The following is a 21,935-nucleotide window of genomic DNA, read 5'->3' as shown; positions in this document are numbered from 1 at the left end:
CGCTCTTGAGCCTAGGGTGTAAACTCGAATGGAGCGACGACGTAATACGGAAGGTATGGTGGCAAATACATAGGGGCACCAGCTTGTGCGATCCTGCATTATTTCCTCTTCGCGGGTGACGTCATACGAGATGTGCGGTGAAGCTAAACTGCAGATTTTCGCATATAACGTGGCGAAAATTTAGACGGAGGGTTTTAAGATGAGCGCTTGCTATAACATGATCCTCTCAAGAAAACCCTTGCAACATACTAGCAGTTGTGACCATCGGTCAACCCCCCATGGCCGCCGTCACACTTGTGCTTTCTACGTGTGTAAGCATGCCACCATAAAGGTACAAAATTTATAGTTCATACTGCAATCCCTGCTTATGAACCATAGGCTCGAAACAAGAGTAGCAGTGTCAAATAGCTCCAATAGGTTGTGGTCGAGTACCGTTGCAGCATGCAGATTCTTTTTCCAGCATGCGGGGGTTCCGTAAACTGTGAGGGCACTGCACTCTTCCAGGTTCATCTTCGAGGACTTCATGTCTTCGCTCAGATCATTAGGCCTTATCACTTCGCCACGGATTGCATCACACCAACGCGAAAGCTCGTTTGTCTTCCGCAAGGATGACCACAATCGGCGCATCTGTGTGAAAAATGGGAAACAACGAACAGTGGCGCCACCGCAGGCATGCTTGCGCGTTCCCTTCAATTTGGCAACTTCAGAGAGAAGCCGTAAACTTCCACAACAGCGAGCGTACTAAGATAACACTGTTGCTGCATAGCCACATCTGCATGCGTGTTCGTGCTTGCTATCGGCTGTAAGATCTGAAGTCGCACTACTGTAGAGTCCAATCTATTCTTCCTTTTTAAAGATGTAGAAATATCGTGTGAGGAGGGTCCGAAAGGGGGCCGTGCTCAGGGCAACCGCTTGACCACAAACAGGGTAGGCCTCGACCCGCGACCATAATCGGCTCTCGGTGCCTGGAACTCTCGGTGCCAAATTGTGGCTAAATTACTGCGTCAGCGTAGGCTTTATCATGCGAAGGCCGTCCAGCACCCTCCGTCATATCTAAACCGCACCTCAGTAACAGAGAAAAAAAAAGAAAAGAAAAGAAGCTCGGCTCAACAAAAAGTTTCTCTCGAGCATCGATACACGGGTTCTCCCACAGTTAGGTCTCTGAGCTCCGTACCCGGATAGCTCGGCAGCCGCTTGCACACACTTTTCCGCGCTGTTTTCTTTGTTTGAATCTTTGCGGGGTTCGTCCCGTAGCTCCTGCTCCGCTTGCATCGTTCTCCCCGCAACTAAAGCCTCCCCCCCCCCCCCCCCCCCCCCTGCTATACCCCCTCCGGCAGGTAATTCTTATCAGCCACCCCGAACTCCGTGTAAGGAAGGAAGAGGGGCTGTGGCAAAACAGAGCTAAAGGCCGAGTCGACCCCTGACCTCCGATGGGGACCCCGCGAGCGTCGCTGCTCGCATTAACCTCTGACACCGGAGCAGAGTCGCCCCCTCATCGCACACAACATGGCGTCGGCCCCCGCGGCATCCGTCGCAGCTTGCATCTCTCTCCATCTTTGTGATTGGTTTCGGTTTTGCTCTCTATGGCTGCAGTCGTTGTATTTAGTTCTTTTCCTTTTTTGCCGTCTGCTTCGTCGCGGCACTTACGTGTATAGCGCTCTATCGTTACGCATGCACGCAGGTTTCGTCTGCGTCTCTTATGATGTTCTTTTTCGTCTGCTTCGTCGAGCCCGTTCTTTTTGTTTGCTTCTTCGTCGCGCGATGTACATGCCCCCGCCATATCGCCATATAGGCGTCGGTATTTTATCATCTTCTGCTTCTTCTTTCATTATCTCTTCCTTCTCGTCGTCTGCTACGCAGCACGCACGAGTCCCGAGGCGTGGTGATTGGCGTTCCTCTTGTGTGTGCGTGCGTATGTATACACGCGTAAGCGCATCGTCTGCTCCCAACCAATAGCGTGCACCAGTGGACGCCGCCATGTTGCTTTTCTTTATACCTTTGTCCAGACGACCGCGTAATTCACGAGAAGAGAGCGAACGAGAGTGCGGCGGTATTTTTGATATGCCGAGCGGGAAGGGCCACTCGCGGCCTCGGCGTCATTATCCCTGCACCGATCTCCGCTAATCGTCGCGCATGCAGCTGTTCATTATGGCATTAGACTGCGCCAGCCAACCATCGTTGTTCGCAGAAGCTAAAAGGGGAGGGAGTTGGCATGCAGAGCGGAGGATATAGCAGACGACTCGCACAGGCTGAACGGGAGGACCTTGATCTTCCCGCAGCATTATACTTGGAGGCATAGGGTACGGCTTCAGTTCGGCGCATGTTCTAGGAGCGAACCCTCTAGTGGCGGCTCAAGCTGTTCTCGTTAAAAGTAGGGGACCTGGGTTATGACGGAGGCCTCATGTAAGGTATCTGTGTAGAGTTTTCAGAGAAAAGATGGGTCCAACGTCCTGATCGTCTGCTGACTGCGTAGAATTGTGCTGCACGTTACACACATACACATTCAGTATACCGCATGTGCATTTCGCCAAATCGAGCGGATGTCCTTTTACGTGCTGAACGTCCCCATGAGTGCCAGCGTGGTATCACCTCCAATCAAATTCAGTGTAATGTTAATAACGTTCAATGAGAATGCAAAGAATGCTGGGAGCCTTGTCGGGGCTCAATGCCAACACGGATACCGGGTCCAACAACAACATGGATAATCGAAATAACCGCATGCAGCAGCATATCAGTAAACATTAGCAAGCTTCTTAGTACTTCCGGGCCCTGTCACCAAAATTACTGTTTAACAGTGCTCAAAAAGCGCTTGAAACAAAAGCCTATAAACATGTGAGTACATGAACTCACTTTCCGTGCACAGTAATCCTTTTTTATTGGTTATTTAAACAATTTTAGTTGACTGGTTCCAGAAGTTCAAGTAAACTTGAGTTTCCGTCTAGTGCAGCTGCAGACAACTTCTTACAGAGAGAAAACAAGTTCGAGAGGGCCTTTTAAACTTATTGAAGTGGTCGGGAGATATATTCGTGGTTCTTCTGCTCACCATTTTTTAAAGTTGTCGCTCCTTTTCCAAAATGAAATACTAAATAAAGTGCGGTGCTGTATCAGGGGCGATGCATGCTATAGGTGCCGCGGAACCATAGACGTTCCTCTTTCAATATACAACGGGCTCGAACATTGCCAATACATTGCCAGCATTTTCTCTACCCTAGCCGTGGCCCATGCAGAAGGCTAGTGTCCTCTAAGAAGAGTAACGCGAAACCGGCAAGTTCTAAAAAGATGATATTGATAAGCGCAAATGTAGCTTCGTTGTAAGGAAGTAGGAATTTCCGTTGTCTTCCTTCGCCCATGTCCACGCGTGCGCCAACCAATACGAGCCAGTTGAGAATATCCAGAACATCTTCCTCTGTCTAGCAGTACAAGAGCGCCAGATCGAGTGCCTTCGCCGTTAGAAATATCCAAGTTCGATCTGCTGACTGATTACGAGAAAGTAATGTTGTGCTCCAGTCTGAAAAGGGTTATCTCGTGTTACTGCCTCTATATACCACCGCAGCGCTCAAATTTATCGTATACCTCACACAAAACACTGCTCGCCTTGAGCTCGAGGTTCCCCTGGCAACTAAAAAAAAAACCCACCACTTCAGTCGATCAAACCAGGCCTCGCATACACGGCTCGAGACCCCGCCCCGCCGGTGTAGTACACACCGCATCGAAGCCACGGAACGGACCAACCATCGTGCCCAGAAGCAGACCAGGATACGTTGCGCATGCTCGGCGGCGTGATCGCCGTACCGTACCAGGATCTTCTGGTCACGTTTGCCGCGCGCCGACGATCTACCCCGCGCGAGAGGTCGCGATAAGGGGCCGGCCCCCGGGCGTACACATTACGCTGCTATGCGCCCGCACAAAGACAACGAGCGCAGCAGCCCCGAGCTGTTCATGCCCTGCCAACAACAACAAAAAACAGGGCTAGAAGAGAACAAAATTTGCCCGACCACCACCAGGCGTACACGCGGTGCATATCCTCGCGGACAGAGGCCCCGGGTTTGTACGAAACGCCTTCTACGACCCAGCGGTGAATACCCGATGGACGGCGCCGCAGGAAGATCGTAATAATGCGCTGCTTCGAGGCCCTGGCGTCTGAGAAATTTCGCGCAGCCGCGTGGAATGTGGATGGCCGCTTGAGCGGGGGAAGATCGATGCCCACTGGAGCATTGTACTCCGAACACTGCTGCTAGCAACGGTATATGGTTCTCAGTTGTCTGAATGATAGCGAGTATACCATAGGCTTGCGGGAGAAGATGTTAGCGTGGTTAAACGGTTATAATTGTGGTTATTGCGCGGTAGGCGTTCATAGGGTTAATCACGGAAGTCTTGTGGGTACGGGCGTGGCATGGGCAGAGATTTCTTGGTAAGCACGCAGATGCATGCCGTGGAGAAGTCTGTATGCGAAATTTCTTTATTGCTCTGTCCTTTTGGGTAGTTATGCCGGTATACCACCTGCGAAGAGTCAACTCCACTTTTACATGACGAACCATTCTACGGAAATCCCCTACGCACTAAATTTGTCGGATCTTCATAATGACATGCCCAAATGAGATGTCGGCAGCAAGACATAGCGTCGGCTACCCGTTGTCATGTGAGCAGAACAAAAGTACGTGTCGTAGAACATCAAAATAACATTAGAAACTTATAAAAAAATGTCATAAGCCCGACAACGACAAAGCAATCAAACTGTCACGATGGACATGAATGCATCTTAGAATATCATAAACCTCCTATACTACGTGATCTTTCTTTCCAATGATCGATCGTACCTATTTGCCTCTCCAATGCTCTCCTAAAGCCATTACGGCGTAATAGTGATCGATTACTTATACTAAGCAGATTTCTGTTCGCGATATCGTGGCTGCCAACTTGAACAAGCCTTAACGCCTAATGATGTACGCCGAACGAAAAGAGTTGTTCTAAAGACAGTTTTTTTTTTTCAATGCCTTGGCTGTGGTTTTGGCCAGAGCTGTGGGAAGGCAGCATACCTTTACTTCTGTTGAATGTCCTGTCAGCATAGCTTTGATAAAACGTGGCTTCTGGTGGCTGGACATGACCCATAAATAGTTATATGTAATGATCGAATATATACCCTGAAGCCAGCACGAGTTAACATGAACGAATTTCCCTTGGGCTGTTCGCGCAATCACAAATGTCGAAAAGCCCAACCTAACGTCAGGCAGTGTCCTCGTACTGGAGAAAACACGAACGTACAGTGAACATTCAGTTGCCTTTCCATATAGGATGTCTGAGGATGAAGTGGCATCACTCAGTTAAGGAGCGGTGAACGTCAGTTGTACGTGATTCCATGCGGTAACGGCTGCCGGCGCAAGCCCGTGAGAAGGAGGGAAAGCTGCGGCGTACGAGGGCGGTGCGGGGGTCGTGCCGTGTGAACGCACACACACGCACTCACGAATGCACGTACAAACACACGCACGCAAGCCCCCCACACACAAACGCACGCGCGCGCACACGGGAGGGGTGGTGTACCGGGCCGGGGGGGCAGTCCACTTCGCCGCCGCGGTCGGCTCGCTTATCGCGCGAAAAGTTCGTCACGATCTGGGTTGTATCCCCCACCGCGCTACTTCGCCCAGGCGAAACCTTGCTTTTCTCTGCTACCCCCTATGGTCACCCCCCCCCCCCCCTAACAAACAAACACAAACACACACTTCTTTCTGCACTCATAGCAGCCGTCACTGTGCTCAGCTCTCTCTCAAGAGCTCGCGGCGGCGTCAGGTTTAACTGTCTGACCCGTGTTGTTGTTGTGTGTGTAAGCGTGTAAAGGAGTGCGTTTTGTCCAGCCATGCCTTTCCGCTGTCCGTCCGTTTTGTTAGGCCGTGTAGGTTGGAATGTGACAGAAAAACAAGAAGAAAAGAAAGCGGAGGTTTGGGGGGAGGCTATCGAGAGTTTGCTTTTGCGAGTCCGGGCCGCAACGCCTTTAGATTGTTGACATCGTTCGCACGTTAGCCATTGCGCATGGCTGACCACAGCGTCTTGCCCGATGGTTTAGCTCAATCTTGCGCAAGTTCGCGTAGCAACCTTGTGGCCTGCCACGTACCATTATGAGCGAATACATCAGCCTGCGTTGCCAATATGCTTTGATCACAAGGCCCGTGTAGGTTTCCAAGTCGTACTATACCGATTGGGCACCGAGATATAGAAACTGGACAACAGCAAATATTTTAACACGAAAAGACAAATACACTCTGAAAGAAGAGAAACTATTACTACGGAAAATTATCTACACCATTCTGAGAGGAAAGTGGAAGCAAAAGAAAGAACAGAAAAAAAGGAGACAGGGAAGCAAGAGTAAGAATTTACCGGCCCTGGAACGAAAGAAATGCAAATCCCGAATGCTCGGAACGCACTCTTGTATCCGAACGTCCGGGATGATACAGCCAACGACAGCTACAGGCTCGCCCAAGACTGCCTACGACGTCATGCACGTCTGGCGTCTGTCGCGTGACCACAGCGCGCCAGAGAAGATCACAAAGACGCCGCCGCCTTTAAACACTGCGGTCACCTTCGGCGGGGCACACCGAGTCCCCACCAGAACTCAACGACCGCAACCTCCACTTTAAAGCGTCCGCCGTAATGCGACCCACACTCTGGACAGGTCATCGCGGCTCTGGGGTGTCGCTGTTCTTTTACGCCTCATAAAAAAAAAAGGAGAGATCTCGAGACCCAGCAACGATCGCCGCTGGGTCCGGCAACGGCGCTCGGACATCAACGACGCAGCAACGGAGGGAGAGTGTGGCCACCATAGAGTGCCTATACCATAAGCACGCCGATGATGACCGTGCCGAGCTGCGGGCCTCAGCACGCGTGCCTACTTTCCGGCCAAGGTGCTTAAGTCGTCGATGGCACCCCCGGCAGTCATCCCCCCATTCCAGCACCCCTCTCTCCCATTAGCCTCTTGCTTTCCGTAAGTTGCGCAGTACATTGTCGCCTCCCCGCAGTTTTAATGCGAGCTCGCGCGGGGATTGCAGAAAAAGCGAAAGGACAGGTTGGCCGCGTGTTCCTTTCGGCGCAAGCGGCGGGACTGGCCGTACGGGCGTTGTTTCTTCGTGCCTGGAGAAAGAAACACACACACACACACAAAAACGAATAAAATAGCGGGCATTTATAAAACGGCAAAAAAAAAGTACTTTCCTTCCTCGTCGGTGAACCATGCCGTCGCTTGGCGGCATCGTGTTGCCTTCTCTCGTGGTCAGTGTGGACGAGTTATGATTCTAAAAAAAATCGAGCAATAATAACACGAAGAAGACGTCTTCTTGCTGGTCACCATCCTAGACACTATAATATCGCTCTCTTGACCTTCGTTATACTTCGTGAATTGTTGGTGCAAAAGAGAAATGAAATGGACCGCAATCCTTTGGCCGGTCTCTTAACTTTCTCAAGAGCCCCTACAGACGAACCAAGAGGAAAAAAAGAAGAAAAACTAACTAAAGTAAGCGGGTCCCAAGCATATAAGCGGAAATTGGTAATAATCGATGCAATTTCATGCTGTCTGGAATGCCTTCATTTCTCCTGCATCCACTACTACCAAGCTCAACGCTACTCGTTCAACGCACGCTCGGATCACCGCTCTGTCCACTTCACTTCTTTCTGCGCACTCAGATTCCTCACTTGCCAACTGTTCCACTTCTTGTCCCTTGTTCATGCTTGTGTATTCGCACACCTCCCCAGTGGAACATACTCATTCTATGGAATTGGCGAAGAATGTTCACATAACCATCTGCACATATCCAGTCTATTAGAGCACATAACTGAGTGGCACATGGCTGGCGGCCGAAGTTGTTGTACACTGGGCAAGACACAGCAGACAGCACACGCCGTGTTGGAGAAAGTGGCGAAGAAAGCTTCACTCTAACACAACGCTTGCGTTATCGTCGGGTTGGGGTGTGAACGAAGCCGTGCTAGTGCGGTTTTCGAGGTTACAGAGAGTTTTAGGAGTGTTCCATTGCCGATTTCTCTTGCAGCATGTGACACACGCCAATGACCACTGGTGTAATTTCAATACCCCAAGGTGGTGTAATGCATCGGAGTGAGGTGTGTGAGACGTGTTTCATATTTTTTAAATTTAAATTTAATACAAACAGGGATGACGACTGTGCGAGAGTTATTGTTTAATAAATGGGTTCAAATGCGTACAGAGTTCGAAGGTATTGCTATAAAAATAAAAAAAAATAAAAGAAGGAAGGACGTGGAAAAGCCTCATTGATTTACATGTTCATTGATTGATTTATCAATTGGCAGATTGACTAGTTGACTAACTGAGGACGTTTGGCGTCCCAATTTGACGCATGACTTAAAGTACGGTAGGCTTCGTTTCCTTCACTCGCCGTTTAGTTCCACTTAACAGGTCAGGTAAGCCTTACAGCAATGGTTGAGAATGAAAAACAAGAAGACCATTCTTAATTTCTCAGGCTCTTCTCAGCATCGTTCACAATTCTCGTGAGATGCGTGACACTTTTGAAATTCATATGGCAAAGTGAACACGGAAGCAATGTGATCAAAAATGTTCATTGCACGTGCTTTCTGCTTTAAGCGTGGTCGATAATACAAAGTGATTGTATCGGCAGTATAAAGTCGTAATGCGTTCGCCAGCGGTCGCAGTGCAGCGAAAATGCGGTGCATACCAGTCGGGGCCTTTAAGTTTCCCACATGCGGGCAGAGTTACACTTCCCCGCACGCCCGCGCTGCATTGCGGCGATGCGCTATCTCCGCATACCGAGGGGTCCAGCGGCACTTCGGCCGTTTTCGCCGGGGCGTCTTATCTCAGGTGCCGATCGAGATCCGGTTCTCGGCGTACCGCTCGGTGCACTCTCTCTATTTTTTATGACGGACGACCTGGCGGCACGCGACGACAACTCGAGGCGTCGCTGTCGTGCCCGCGCAGCGCGAGCACGCGACCGGTGGCGAGTGTTTTCCTTCGTGACTCACGCGACACGGAAAAGAAGAAATGCCTGCACGAGCGCGTTCATTTCTCCCGTGGAAAGGAATGCTCGCTTCTTCTTGCATGTGGGGGCATTTCCGCGGAAGCGCACTCATACACCAACTATAATGGCGGCTGTTTACTCACTCACTCACTCACTCACTCACTCACTCACTCACTCACTCACTCACTCACTCACTCACTCACTCACTCACACTCACTCACTCACTCACTCCATCAATCAATCAATCAATCAATCAATCAATCAATCAATCAATCAATCAATCAATCAAGCAATCAAGCAAATATTAAAACAATAGGTTATTCAAGCCACTAGCCGATCAATGAACTAATCAAGTAATCAATCGTTCTTTTCATATAAAACTGTAGAGCGGTCAAAAGGTGTAGGCATTCCCACGCAGTCTGCAACTCTACGACAACCTTTATTTATCTTGAAGGGTATATACTTTTGGCAAGTCTCTATTGATAGTAAGGTTGTCTTGGCTTGTAGGCATGTTCTATATAAGCGCATGCCACTTTTAATGAAGTCTATAGTAATATCAAAGTGCTTCACAAGTATATCGACTGTCGTTCAAGTTGAGTCATCGTCACAAGCTTTGAGAACCCTTATATAGAACGAACGACGGCACACAAGCGCACACAAAGCAAAGTTGACTGGCTTCGAACGTACTTTCATTGAGGGCTGCTGCTTATAGAAAGAACGTTCCTCTGGTCATTGCCGACCAAAGGATATGTTCTCAAAGAAAAGACGTATGCTTTGGTCATTTCCCACCATCGGAATTAGCGAGTCACCGGTTTTGTTTGTTTCGATGTTTACGACAGGACATAGGCTCTTAGATAAGATGATGACGGCGATATGTTTTTAAAGGGAGAAATTAGACATCCACCCGATCGTAGCAATTGCTACAAAGGAAACCCTCGCGGGCTTCCGCTGAACTATGATGTGATATGTTTTTAGAACAGCAGAGAGGGGGCTGGGCAAATTGTTAGCGATTCATGGGATGTGGAATGGCCTCGATTATATTGCGCAAAGAACAGTGATGCCTAAGCCGTTATCTTTCACGAATGCCAGCACGTGTCCTTGATTGACGCGTTGACGCTGCATTCCCTTGAGTATGCGCAGGTAGGATCGGTGCCTTCATTCTTTTCCGCCATCGCACTACCTTACAGTTGATACTCGACGTTTGTGTTGTTGTGCTTGTTTTTATTGTTTACAAACCTCCATTTAGGTCCCACGAAGAGTTTGTTTTGTTCTGCTCCGATTGCGGTAACAAAGTCGTGCAATAGACAAATATCTCGACTGGTTTCACCTTCGCCACTGCTGCCGCAAATGATACCGGTAGGGTAGCCTTTAGCGGGCTTAAGGGCAAGCATGTTTTTAAGTTTGAAGCGGGTGTTTTAAGAAGCCAATCTTTTCTTTGCAAACTTCGCCGGGTTTCGGGACCATGGGTGCTGCGGCCTGGCTGTTCTCTAGCCGAATAGGACAACCAATCACAGCGGAGGACGCAGCGCCGCTGAGTTCCTTGCACCACCACCAGGTGGCGCTCGCCGTCGCGCATTCGCGGCAGCGGTATTGCTATTGCCTCTCCACATTGCCTGAACAAAGTGATCCGTGTCACTCGGTGCGCACATTCAGTAAACGCAAACTTGTGTTTCGATTCCTTATGCACTCAGATGAAGCTTCGCTGCACGTAGATTTCAATTCGTTGGATGAGATGCATTTCTTTATTATTGCTTTTCACTTCCAAAGCGGGAGCAACCGGGCTACAAATTGAGATGAAAGACCCCGCTGGCAAGAAGGAAAGAGGTTATACAACGCGAAATGGGTGAGGAGACACCTTCCGATACAATTCCCTGGAGAAATCCGAAATACTGCCAGCATTGGAGCTCTCTTCAAACTTGTGTTGAAAGTTGAAACCACGTACAGTTAGAAAAGTGGCACGCACTACCGGCGTTAAGGCGCTGGCGGACTATAGGCTCGCATGCGCTATGAATGACGTCAGATCAGTTGCGCAAGCATTAATTTATTTACAGACAATTAGCAGAACGGCCTTCGTTGCTTCCTCGATCCATGGTCTGCAGAGCCCCTTGTATCTGCCTCATACAGAAGAATCCTCTACAGATAAGACGTGAATGCAGATTTATACTAAATGTTACCGAGAATGTTTGTCGAGAATCCGTCGAGGACTATATACAGATCCTGCTCAGGTGCATATCCCGATGCGAATATGGCGGCGCATAAAACGCCATCATATTTTCTCGTTATACGAATAACAGGGAAATCCCCATGACTGGAACAAGTGCTCTCTCGAGGATCCGCTCTCCGAGCACGATAAACAATAAATACGGGGCAAGAAGAAATGAACAGAGACGGTCTCGACCAGCTAATTGTCTCGCAACGTTTTCTCCGCTCACTCGCAAACAAGAACACCAGGATGTTTCGCAACCATTCAGCCTGGCAATGCGGTGCCCTACACGCTCACTATACGGCGAGCGTATACGCGTGAAACACCCAAACTGAGCGAAACCCGGACAAGAGGCCGTTGTTTCCTCATTTAGCTACTTCCCAGAAAATGTGCGGGGAGTTCACACTCATCCAGCCGAATACACACTCACACGGACGTAGCATGCTCCCCCGTTCGTTCGAAGCGCATACACTCAATACACACATAGATGCGCGTTAAAAAAAATACAAAACAGACACAAACAAAAAGAGCGTGGACCACGCCCCGAAACCGCAGGCCAAACAACGGTCAGCCGCGGCAGCTCACCGCATAACTCGCACCTTAAGCAACCCGCCCGCTCGCCGCTAAAGCGCCCGCGTTGAGGAAGCCGTTTTGCGCGGTGACTAATTCCTCTCCTCCCGAGTCCGGTTGTGTAGCTCTCGAAACAACAGCCACAGCACGCGCGTGTACGTCTGTCTGTGCCGGAACTCATTTAAGGGCTCGCGCACTGGCGATGGAAGCGCGTATAGAGTGAGAGCCGCTTACACGAGCTGGTGCTGCCGGAACGGCAGCAAATTTAGAAACGAATAATAACTGCGCGCGCTTGAGTAGTCACATGTAGACCCGCTGCTGCTGCTGCCGGAGCAGGCTACTTCATGCATGAGCTGCACAGCTTTCGCTGTATTTTTTTTGTCCGTGGTGATGAAGGGAGAAGAGAAAGGGGGGGGGGGGATGGGAGGGAGTGAGGTGTTTGAGATGGATGAATACTCGTTATAAACGAGCCGCACATATTCTCTTTTGCACGTGTTTGCTCTTGCTTTTGCTGGTGTTGCTCTCCTTCTATCGGCGAGGCAATTTTCCATTTCTCGATTCTTTCGCGAGGGGCGATAGCGATCGCTGGCTGAGGCCGATCGGTTTTCGATGAGCGCGAGCCGTATCCGACGTATCCGCGTGTTTGTAATGGAAAGAGAGATTGTTTTTCATACCACACGTATTATCGTGGCTTTGCGATCGGAAGGTGTAGGTTTGTGATGAGAAACGGTGCCAGATTGCCGTTGGCGCATTTTTCGCTCGAAAACCTTAGCATATTTCCTTTTTTTTTTACTTTCGACAGTTTGGCAGCCTCAACTTAGGCGTACTTCATCTTTGAAGGAAACCGACACAACTATCCCCCCCCCCCCCCCTCCCCAGAAAAAAAAAAAGCCGGAAACAAAACCGTCTTAGACCATGTATAAACATGACGCAAGATTCGTTCTTTGTTTTTTTGTTTGTTTTCTTTTTCTTTCGACAAAGCAGTTTCGAACGTTTCGAGTTGCCAATATGCCATCTCTTGGACCATATTCTCTACAAATGCAGTATATTCATTAGCTTGGATGATGAACGTTCATTGAGAAATCAAACATCGTGAACTGATGTGAATACCATTTATTCTATATGAACAACAGTTCAGGCAGACAAATTTTTTTCACGAAATCTTGGTCGCACACATATATGAGTATAAATCCTGAATTATCCCGAGCAGTTCTTGTATGTCATCACATTATCGTGTAAAACAGAAGATCTCACATTTAACCACTTTTTCCCCGTCGCAGGCAATGAGCGGATTCCTGATGATGATGACGCAGAACGGCAAGCTGCTCTACATCTCGGACAACGCTGCCGAATACCTTGGTCATTCTATGGTGAGTCCATTAGTGAAACCACGCACTTGGTGAAAACTCTAACTTGGAAAGGTTCCTATTGCACAAACATTTTTCGCACCTTGTTGCATGTTTTTGCGATACGATGGGTGAGCTTTTACGTTCTTTCTTTTTACAGTACTATACTGACAAATCACAGACACAGTTAATTCAGTCGTTGAACACTTAAGCTAACAGCGCTTGGCAGTTAAATTTATAGCATTTGCGCAGAAAGTCCCTCCTGTCTCGATAAGAATTACTTTTTCAAATGCACCTGTAGTACGCAAAGAAAAGGAAAAAAAAAGTAAGAAACAAGCTAAAAAAAAAAACTGCAGAGTAATATACCCCAAGGTAATTCTCGTTCGGCTCTATGTGTATGTTTGATTGTTATCAGGAAATATCTTCTGGCACGAAGTTAACTCAGTGCTGTTCTTCAACGACAAGCGATCTCTTTCTCAGTTAATAAAGAGTAATAAAGAACCTTGTCGACCACAGTGATGGCCTTGGCGTACACATAAATCACCACTATTGAGGTCTTGTCGCCAAGCAGTAGTTCCGACCTCAGCAGGAACAAAATTAAACGCCCTGAAACCTTGACATTTGGATAGGCTGCGGTAATTGATAGAGCCAAACGAGCAGTGGACTCGGCAGAAATAGTTGCCGGAAAGGAATGTAAGAGAAAATTGACAAATACGCGTCCACAGTCAAAATGTGGGCGGGAAGCTGGAATAACATGTGCTGTGGTCCATCTGCTGACATCGGATAACTGGATGTACTTCCGCAATGTTGTTATCTCTCTGGCACGTGGCACAGACGATCGTAAAATGATTCAAAGAGCGTTCATGCTAATGGAGCAGGACCGTTGTCAAGCTGTCCCTCAGCTTGCTGGCCTGTCTTGGAAAGGTGAAAATATAACTGATTGACTGACTGATTTAGTTGCTAGTTAAACTCTCTTCAACACAGTGTACGATAGGGGGAGTGACTGAAAAATCAGGTGGACAGTTTGAAATTTCATGCATCTTGCTACGGCGTTTGAAATATCAATGAACGAGAAAACCGATGATTTAGGCGGATACAACGAATGTGGGCAATAAGGCGCTATTAATTATTGAAAATTATTTAAAATAAGAAAAGAACTGAGATATTGATTAGAAAAAAATAAAACGAATAGTAAAGCACTCAGGGTCGCACGTAAATGCGAGTGACATAAAGAAAGGGCTGAAGAAAAAGAAGTTTTCAAAGTGTGCAACCACTCAGCATTTTCAACCTGTGTCACAGTCAAAACGCGTTCTCGCTCTATACACACAGTGCCCTCTTCGCGGTGTCTGTAGTAAGCCGTGCTGCACTGTCCCTCTTATAATTTGCGGTTTCGAGCTGATCCTTGACACATCTCAACCACGCCCACATTACACCGTGCGACGCGAAAGACTTGATCTCATTACGGCATCGGAGGGGCGTGGCCGACGAAGCGTTTTTCGGGCGACGCGTCGCGAACCGGACACGACGACGACTGCCCTATTCGCTGCGAGAGAGAGCGTCATCTTCGGTGGCCACTGCCGACGTGGCTCCGGGAGAAGAGGTTGGGGAGGAGAAGACATGATCGATAAATAAGGGCGAAGAGGCCCAGCAATTAACTGCCTGTGCAACGCTGCCGGGAGATGAAGAAGTGAGGAAGCGCCGGTTTATACGCTCCAAGAGCAGCCTTTCTCCCCTGGAACCGAGTTAATCTCGCTGGTCGTCGTTTCTTCCTCTTCTTATCTTGCCCCTTCGCGTCGGCCACTCGATGCGAGCGCGTGTCAGTTCTCGGAAGTGAGACTGAGATTGAGAAGGCGAGACCGCACACGACTCATTTTCGATAATCGCACTCCGATGGCGGCCGTGATCTGTGGATCGGTAGCTCGGGGACATCACGCCTTGCGCGGAGCGACCAATGCTGTCGGTGACTGTAGGTACGTTCTATATACAAACAAACAGCAACGACAACAACGGCAGCAGCGACAACATTCATCACGGCGTCGTGGAGCGTGATGTCCCGCAGCTATACTAATGCGAATATCGCCGAAAAGGATCGCCGTATATATTGCCGAGCGCGTGCAAGTCCTATACGAGCAACTACCGCGCACATTGATTCTCGCGGTGGCCATGTAGGGCGCGTTGGAACGACAAGTAACCTGTACGCTATAGGGTTGAGAAGAATCATCGCCGAACCTTCCCATGCAAGCGTGTGACTGCGGAACACATGGCGTTCTTTTGTACAACTTTTCATTGGTATACTTTTATGATCCCACGTTTCAGGCATCTGAATTGACTGAGAAGTTCACTGCATAGTTTTAAGACCTTACGCTTTTCTGTTTCTTTTGCATTAGCGTAAATGTCTGACGCCGCTTAGTGTTGTCCGGCATCTTCGACATACATTTTGCAAACGACTGCCTCAGGTCACGGCAGGAAATGCTCATGTCCGCATGCATAAAAAGTTATCTGGGCGCCAAGCACTACGCAGACCCTTGCCGCACAAATGCGTTCTAGTTTGTAAGTCAAACATTACACACGTTCGCGCCAAAGGCTTCAATGCGAGTACGTTTTTTCCAGTTTACGCTTACCTTCTCATCATTTATAGACGTGAGCTTCCGCTACTTAGAAGCGCTGCTTGACATAGGTGGCCTTTCGTTTACTTCAAAGCATACTTAGTTTTTCGCAGCATTTCATCTTTATCTCACGTATCAAAATACTCAATAGCATTCTCCAGACAAGCAGTGCACGTTAATCACGCTCAGCCATTTTGGTCAGTGCTTCCCTATCCGGACGTTAGCAGGTTCGACCTTGCTCCGACGCCAATCGAAATAGCCGGGAGACACGCGAAGGAAATTGAGCCAGAACGCCAGCTAATACGAAACCTTACTCCGCAATTAATTAAAGGCGACGAAAAAAATATCGAAACGGGCTGAATGCCGCCGAACCTTCCGAACATTTTCTTTTACTTGTCATTCGTTTACAACCCCTGCAAACGCGATTTTCCGCGTCGCAGCTCGTACTGTTGGCTAACTTGGCAATGCGCGTTACAAGGCAAGCATCCCCGCCCACGCCGACGGCTACGCCTACAGTGGCCATAGGTCAGGAGAAGAAAAAAAAAACCGGGAGAAATAAACGCGGTTAGCAATTAGGCAGTCTCTTTAGTTTTTTCTTTATATTTCTATTGCCATGCGCGAAGAGAAACAATACGACGAAAGCCTGTAATGAGTGTAGGGGCGTTAATTAGTAGTGCTGGCTGCGTGCCAAGGTTGCGCAAGTGGTGGGCACACACTCACATGCACGAAAGCCGGGCGCAACACGCGAACAACGGGCTGCACCTCGCTGGCGGGCGGCTGCGCAGGAGTGGTAATTGAGTTAGCAGCAGATAAGCGGCCTACTACATGAGCTCCGGGGACCAGTGTTGAACATCGGGCGACAGTCGTTCTTGAGAAAGAATTATGACCCCTGCCGAGCTGGTTGCATACGCCCAGAGTAGGTGCGGAGTGTCTACAAAAGTCCGCGTTTGTCTTGGAAGGGCGATTGAATGTTGCAAGCGCACGTTTTCGCAACATCGATATTGATAGGGGTACTGCTTCAGTAATATAAATGACAGCACCTAATTTATTCTTTGAGGAGTTCTTGTAGTGAACTGCTGGACTTCAATGGCGGGCATTTGAAATTTCAAACGTAAATTTGGTGATGGAAAACTTTATTGGAAGAGAAAACGTGCACGTATTGCCATTCCTGCTGTCGTTCGTTTGTCGCGTAATGAAAAGTAGTTGGAATGCAGTAGCTCACAGTAGATCAAAGCATTCCGCGAAATGGCTTTTTCAAATATAGACTGCCTTTACTTTAAGGGAGCACTGAAATCACCTGAAGCAGCTGACTTGACTGCATCAGGTTTCGTGTGGATGGCGGAAACAAACACTGGCGATGAGTGAATTACCAAATTGCGGCGTCAAACAGCCTCTTGCTGATTTCTTGCCTTCCTCTCTGCCATGCCTGCGCGTGTCCGCGTTCACGCCTCATGTCACTTCGCCATTAACCCAGCAGTACACACGACGAACGACAAGGTTTGTCCATAGAGAGCCAAATTTGTCGCCGCCGTAGACACATATCGGGGGATGTTGCCATACTATACAGCATAGTCGGACGCCTAGACGCCTCGCTCCCGGCAAAATTTCTAGGCGCAAAGAAATGGGTGCACGCCTTTGTGTACGCATTGCCTACGCCGCGTACTACTGCCTACGACAGCGTCTCTGCTAGCGCCCCGCAGTCATCGAAAAGCATAGGGGTAAACGGCAGTGCCGGCCGAGGTCGCTCTGTTCGCTCACGCACGCCCCCTATACCGCGGCTGCTGCGGCGGCTGGCCGCGGGATCGTTAGCGCACTCGAGATGCAGCCGAGATACAACAAACCAACCCCGAGTGAAGCGGTGCGGTTGTCTCTGCGCGAAAAATGAACGCGGGCAGCAGTGTAGATAACGCGTCCTCGTTTTTAGTGCGTGTACATATTGCTTTGTATACAGGTGTATACACGCGCATTGGATCAGCTCGGAGAACGCAGTTCCTCGCTGATAAGTCGCATTACTCGCTAGCAATTTGTCATAGGTTATGAGCAGGCGAAGGAGCCAAGGACGTTGCGATTAATTTGGCTAACGAGGCTCGCGCGTGATTCGCAGTAGTCAACGACACACATGGGAACGGCTGAATTGTGCTCTGTGTATTGTCTTAAAAAAGAAAACAGCCTTTGCCACAACGGAGAAAAAGAGATAAATAAACCATTGATGTTGAACGGCATTGTTTGGCAGGAAGTACTGTCAAAGTACGACTAAATGTACCACAAAGATTTTAAAAAATGCGAAAAAAGGCCAACCTGTTGTAATATTACCGCATGTCATGTGGGAAAATGTAAGGAGAGAAACAAGAAATTAAGTAAAGGTCATTGTGCAAGAATGCGTCAGATTGCCCAAAGTGCAGGAAACCCTGAAATCGTCAAACATTTTCGTCATGCTATTGGGATCACTTCCTCATTCAATCTGTTAAAAAAAATTCGTGCAGTGGGACATTACTAAAACACTTTTACATACCCTAATTCAGGCTTTATATGAAATTGTTGGCCGTGAATAAGGAACGGTTATTTTTTAAATGTTTCATTGGGCACGACTGTCTCTAATTAAACGTTCTCATAATTATAGTGGGTGACCTGTGCATCTAGTGGTTGATTTGATTGTATTTTCCGAATGAGATTCAAGTATACGGATACAGCCACTACTCGTTATCTTGGTGCCTGTTACACATTCTATCTTGAACGTGCTGGCTGACCTGTATCTTTTTCCTGAAGATTTCTCCAACATGTATTGCTACTGCACGGCTAAATAAGCGAACCTGTACTTAATTCCAAGATTTAATCGGACGTCATTATTGCTGCATAGACTCTTGCCTAGCTGAAATTCTTTCCACGCTCTCCGGTAATAAAAAGGCCGTCGCGTCCTACTGTGTCAGGGAGGTGTATAAGGTTTCGTTTCTTCAAGTTCCTTTATCGTGGAACGCGTTATCGAGACGCAAAGGCGCCGCCTCACATTACGACCTATGAGCCTGGAATGTAGCCTGTTGGAGATTTCCCCATGACGTCACAACCGGTCTGCTTATAATAGGAAGCAAAAGCATTTAGGGCGCATTTACTGGCGCGATACATAAAGCCGTCCGCATATTTGGGACGTCGAAGAATTAGATCTCGCCAATCAAGTACACTGTAACCCGAGATGCATAAAATTTACATATTGAAGTCGTTAACGTTAGTCCTTATCGAAAACAGGGTGACACACTGCTATCGTGGCACCAGAACAGTCCACGCTCGTTACGAATCAAAATGGACTTTATACACGATGTCGAGTTGCGATTTGGGTCCGTATGTATATATTTTTGCCGTCCCGTTTCGCAGGAGGATCTGCTGATCCACGGCGATAGCGTGTACGACATCATCGAGAAGCAGGACCACCAGGCCATCCAGGCGGAGCTGATGCGAAGCCCGAATCCCCTGGGAGTCCTGCACCACGAGCCGGACACGAGGCTCTTCCTGTGCCGCATGAACGTGTCGCGCAACGCGCGCCGTCAGATGCGCTTCGGTGACCAGAAGGTGCGTCCCTGTTGATACTTGATACTGTGTGCCGTATATATCGGTATATATGATATTGTATACCGTATATACTCATCGCCTGTATGCGCTTCGCGATACAGGCGATGAGTAGCCGGGATACGGCGGCATGCACTCCTCGACTGAATAAAGTGTTACTATTGGCACGCGAGGTCTTGTTGCAGAGCAGCAGGACACTTCCACACGCAGTTAAATATGACAATGTGTATTGAAAAAAAAAAGGCGTCACATGATTACCGCAGACGTGCAGGACCGTACCGCCGGTCAGAATTATCTGAATAGCCCTGCGGAGTGAGTGACACCAAATACTCGAACGTAAATCGCCTCGATTTAAAGAAGAATGCTAGTCAAGCCTCAGTCAAGATGCTAGTCATTATACCTGATATCCGCTTCGTTTACTCATAATTGTGATGTCAATTGCGGGCTCGTCGCCTTCCTTAAGTCATGCGCTTCGCGTTCGCATAAAATTGCGTCTGTTAGTCAGCGGTATTCGACGTCATGCGTCTTGCGACTTTCCTGGATTCTCGAATAACGTCACAACTGTAGAGCTGCTATAGCTACGCGTTTCGCGTCGTCGCAGTTCAAACGCTGTCGCTCACAAGCTGTTGCATCGGCTTATGGCAATGCTTTCTGCTGCCACCATGTAAAGGCATGCACCGTTACCTTCATTGCCACTTCGATTGCTTGGTTTCGCTTTCCAAGCGCGTAAACGCGGTTGGACTACAAGGAAGCTCCACGAAGGGTGTGTGAAGTGCCCGTACTCATCCACTAGAATGCGTGGTGCTCCACCGGCGTGGAAGTGCCAAGTTCACTGACAGCTCCATTGAAGCCATCCGCCGAGGTCCGTTCACGGAAGCCCCACGGTAGCCGGGATTTCCCGTGGCAGGACGCTTGTACACGGCGCTTCGCTATTATCGCTTTCCTGAAGCAGTGGCAACGTGTGCGAGGATTCGGCGTTTCGAAACGTGCTAGACATCCGGGGCGGAATTCACAATAAGCTCTTACGTTAGAATTGTTCAGAGCAAATTCAAACCAATCCTGATGCTGTAGGGATAGGAGTTGTCCAGGAGTTCTCCTGCTTCGAAAGAAGAACGCATTCTATTTTTTTCATTTTTGAATCGCAAAACGAACTGCGCAACCGTCAGTCATTTTGTTTATTGCTGCCTTGCTTGTATGCAATTGGAATAGTATAGCGATGAAATTAAAGAATCACAGCGCTTGCCGAGTGGCTCGCGTAAGAATAGCAGAGTTGTACATTTCAGTATACTGTGTGCGTTGTATACACTGGCGACCAACGTTAACAAGCTTATGGTTCCGAAGAACCACGATTTATCAGGGATGCATGATAAGGCACTGTCATTTATTGACGACGATAACTCGAAAATGCCAATACAGGTGGGAGGCGGTGTAAACTGATACATCGAATAAAATATGCGGTTTTTATTTATCTAGCCCCAAAAAGCCTTGGTCCTGGGGTATTAAAAATGGTATACTTGATTTCTGGGAATTGAAAAAATAAATAAATAGAAAACTACAGGCCGAGGCCTCACTAGATATCGTTAGAGGACCAAGAGAAACGAAGCTTCATATATTTCTATATCCTGACAATGCTTAGGCGAAATGAGACATTTCGGTTAAATGCGCAATATGTACATACGATGTAGGCCTCTAGAGAGCTGGTAGATATTGTATTATGAACTAGCCAGCTATTATCGCTATAACGCGGGCTGTTCCAACTCCAAGCACCCGCACGCACGCTGATGGTATACACACCCATAAAAAAAGTACAAGAAAAAACACAAGGCAGACGAACGCGATAGAAGACGGGCACATCATGAACCGATCCTTGCGATCCAGGGGTGATTGAAAGCTCGTTTTCCCACCACAACCTCTGCCATCTCCAAGCATCAACAATGGAAGAAGCGCCTTGTCTTCTTCTCGTCATCGTTCTTTCAAGTGGAAGGCATGTGAGCGCGTACCTGGGACTGACGTCACTGTTTTTGTTTTTTTTTTTGTTTTTTTTTTGTTTGTTACGATAGTCACAACCCACACACGGCGAGTTTTCGTTGTAGAGGCGAAGTGCGAAAGCTTTCGCAATGCGAAGAAATGGAAAGCGGAAGCTTCCACGCGTGCACTCTGTGCTACGAGGCGGTAAGCGTGTGGTGAATGACTGTTTTCTCTGGAGGAACAAAACCTGCGGTCGCATCGCATAACACGTGTAGCATAGGGTGGATTCGGGGAACTTGTGGTCGAGGTAGTTCATATCTATGAGTGCGCTTGAAAGACTGCCAGGACTGCAATTGAAAGGTTTAGGTCGACAACAGATCGTAGCGGGCTAACTCGTGTCACAGCTTTCCGGCTTACAAAATGTGCGGAAGGCTTAGCGCCACTGTCGCGCTTCTGTAACAATGTTGAATCCACCACGACGACTGCGATATTATCTGGCACTGTGTACATTAGTAAACAACGAGATGTGTATTTTTCGTTTTAATAATTGGAAAATGGGAGGCATGGGATAAACGTAAATAGTGGAGCATATATCCAAGAGAAATTATGTTAACCTAGAAGAAAGATTAACATAGGAGTTCGTGTAAAAAAATATCCCGCCTTTACTTTTCTGAATTCGGCAACAAGTTACGCT

General features: G+C 48.3%; 1 protein-coding gene across 1 annotated transcript in view; it reads left to right on the top strand.

Annotated features, from left to right (window-relative positions):
• The window catches only part of LOC119458340 (neuronal PAS domain-containing protein 4-like), a 150,563-nt gene that overhangs the window by 102,140 nt on the left and 26,488 nt on the right, over positions 1 to 21,935 (top strand). Inside the window, 2 exon segments of the mRNA XM_037720174.2 lie at positions 13,044 to 13,133; positions 19,082 to 19,276. Coding sequence (XP_037576102.1) covers positions 13,044 to 13,133; positions 19,082 to 19,276 — 285 coding nt within the window.

Source organism: Dermacentor silvarum, chromosome 7 (genome assembly GCF_013339745.2).
Source record: "Dermacentor silvarum isolate Dsil-2018 chromosome 7, BIME_Dsil_1.4, whole genome shotgun sequence".
NCBI classification, from domain to species: Eukaryota; Metazoa; Arthropoda; class Arachnida; order Ixodida; family Ixodidae; genus Dermacentor; species Dermacentor silvarum.
The sequence above is the reverse complement of the archived record's forward strand: the minus strand, read 5'-3'. Positions and strand labels throughout refer to the sequence as shown.